General features: G+C 51.0%; 1 protein-coding gene across 1 annotated transcript; it reads right to left on the reverse strand.

The window, feature by feature from the left end:
• Positions 1-254: 254 nt before the first annotated feature.
• LOC308253329 (C-C motif chemokine 3) lies at positions 255-2,155 on the reverse strand. The gene is made up of 3 exons (XM_080678709.1): positions 1,999-2,155; positions 1,173-1,287; positions 255-769 (listed from the first exon to the last, which is right to left on the reverse strand). Exons 1-3 carry the CDS (start codon positions 2,072-2,074, stop codon positions 679-681), a joined length of 282 nt encoding a protein of 93 aa, XP_080534835.1. The 5' UTR covers positions 2,075-2,155; the 3' UTR covers positions 255-678.
• Between the last annotated feature and the right edge of the window lie 553 nt (positions 2,156-2,708).

Below are 2,708 nucleotides of genomic sequence, written 5' to 3' on the forward strand. Positions count from 1 at the left end.
ATCATAAGTACATACTATTAATACCCTTCCTAATGGTATCCATTCGAGTGTGAATTCTCCTAGAGCAAGTACAGTATGAATTTATTTATAAGATACTCATAATTTCAATGTTCCGGAAACGTGGCTTCAGTGTCAAGCAGTGACTGTGGTAGCCCCCTTCCACATCTTCCTATTCTTTGCCTATTATTCCTTTCACCTAGTGGTTCTGATTTGCCAGATAAACAAAACCAAACTCAGTGCCAGTTTACTTTTTTAAAAGAGCATCTTTATTATTCCTCCAGGCTGAACACAGCACCGAGCAGAAACATTTAATACACATAATATGTCAGTCTGGTGGCTTTGGCACCACCTCCGCCCAGAACAACCTGATGACAGTCACTCAGTTGTTACCAATCACAGGGCAAGTGAAGGGGGCGGGGAGGGTGGTGAAGACGGCATCCTGAGATACCTTGGAGCAAATAGTCCCAAACACAACATGACGTTCAAAATAAATTACAAAAATTAAATAGTATAAATAAGCTGAAATTTAAGTTAGGAAGAGTCCCAGCGTGTGGGTGTTGGCAACAACCAGCCCACAGGAGAGGTAGCTGTGGAGGTGACGGGGTGTTTCCAAGGCTCAGGCCCCTGCCTCCTGTTGGTCCACTGAGGTCACTGGGTTCCTCGAAGCTGCCAGGCCACTCAGGCGTTCAGCTCCAGGTCGGCGATGTATTCCTGGACCCAGTCCTCACTGGGGTCCGCACAGACCTGCCGGCCTCTTTTGGTTTGGAAGCTGTGGAGAGAAATGGAAGGGTTACACATTGGGGAGTCCAGCAGGGGCACCCTGGGCCCGCCGTGGCCCTCCACCCCACTCTGTGCTGGGCAGCTGAGGGCCTCCTCGCTCTCTCAGGGACCCTCCACCTATCTCAATCCAGAGAGCGGTTCTCACTGACTCAGGGAGCCCCTCAGATGATCCTGCTGCAGCCTCCTCCTTCCCCTCCCTTCCCTCTGGGCTGGGCCAGCCCCTGCCCTGACCCTGCAAGCCCCTGGCCAGGTCAGGCCACGCCTCAGAGACCTGGGTCCTGCACAGTTGATAGGACCTCCTGGAGGACAGGGCCCTTCTGTGCCCCTGGGCACGGACCCTACTCCACATCCTCTCTATCGCCCCAGGGATGGGCAGGGAAACTGGCACTTACATGACACCAGGCTTGGAACACTGGCTGCTGGTCTCAAAATAGTCGACGATGAATTTACGTGGAATCTGCCGAGGCGCATAGGTGAAGCAGCAGGCGGTCGGGGTGTCAGCACCAACTGTAGAGGAAGGGACAGAATGAGCCTGAGTCACAGTTCAGGTGAAAAGGCAAGATCTGAGAGCTAATCCCTGAGAGGGTGAGGAAGACAGCCTTGCTCAGGCGTGGGCCTGGGAGACAAGGGCACTAGAAAGCTCTGGGCATTTTTGTTTAGAAAAATCCCTGTCTCTGTCCTTGCTTCTGATTGTACCCTCTTTCTCTTTGATCTTCATCGTGGGTACTGTCTTTCTTTTTGTGATCCAGACATCCAAGCAGACTGTTCTATAATCTCATTTCCCTTCAGGCAATTTTGTCTGATTCAAGAAGCCATACCCCAGCAAGAGAAAAACCTTGGACACAGCTCCTATGACATCCAAGGAAAGAGCTCTTGGGGTACCTAGAATGAGTTAGTTGCAGGATAACACCACCGGGCAGTAACAAGACTTGGATTCTGTCTCTGGTGAACTCACTTGCTTAGGTCTCTACTTTGCCATCTGTAAGATGGGACTATTGTTTCTCTACCCCACCCTGGCTCTCAGATATAGGGACTAGGCTAGTTAACACCCCTTTCATGAAAATACAAGTCTTACAGAAAAAAAAACAAAGATGCTTTATGGCCCTTTAAGAAGTTTTCTATTTTCTCTCAGAGGCTCTCAAGACCACAAAAAAAAGATGGTTGTGGTCTGACCGTGGCCAGAGAGCAGGGATACCCACTGCAACAGCACAGACTCACCCGGTGCAGAGAAGACCTGGCTGCAGAGGGCCATGGTGCAGAGGAGGACGGCCAGGGCAGCCCCAGAGACCTTCATGATGCTGAGCAGATGGACTGTGGGCTCGCTTGTCAGGAGAGCAGAGACGGGAGCAGGCACTCGCTGCTGGCTGCGTCCTTCCGCTTTGCGAAGCCATCTCCCCTGCTCTTTTATAGGCAGCCCTGTGAATGGGGAAATGGAATCCGGGGTGAGGTGGGAAATTTTTAAGCATAGGCTGAGTGTTGCACAACTCAGGGTCCTGGGTGACCACAGGGGTTCAGGATATCCAAGAATAGCTTCTCTGAGCTGTAAGTCGGAGCCCGCAACTCATGACTTGTTCTGGTTTCTTGTGAGGAAATGTTTTTCCCCGAGAGCAGGAGGAGAGAAGAGTGTCTTCACTCCGCGCTATTCTTAGCTGGTCCCTTTCCATAGAAGCTATACATGAACTCTCCAGCCCCGTCCAACCCACAGGGCTGAAACGTCTGTGCTTCCTCAGCTGCTCAGCCACTCAGATGGGGTAGATGTGATGATGTTGTGGAGGGTGGCACAGCCTCGCTTGGATGCAAGAAACTGAAATAAGGAGTCCCTGCTAGAGGACTAGGAAGGATGAGGTCATGGTTCTGTCATTTGTCCAGTCATCTAAGAGTCATTGAATGACTAGGGTCAGAGGGTTAAATACTAGTTGAGGATCATA

The sequence above is a fragment of the Plecotus auritus genome (genome assembly GCF_963455305.1).
Source record: "Plecotus auritus genome assembly, chromosome: 7".
NCBI lineage: Eukaryota > Metazoa > Chordata > Mammalia > Chiroptera > Vespertilionidae > Plecotus > Plecotus auritus.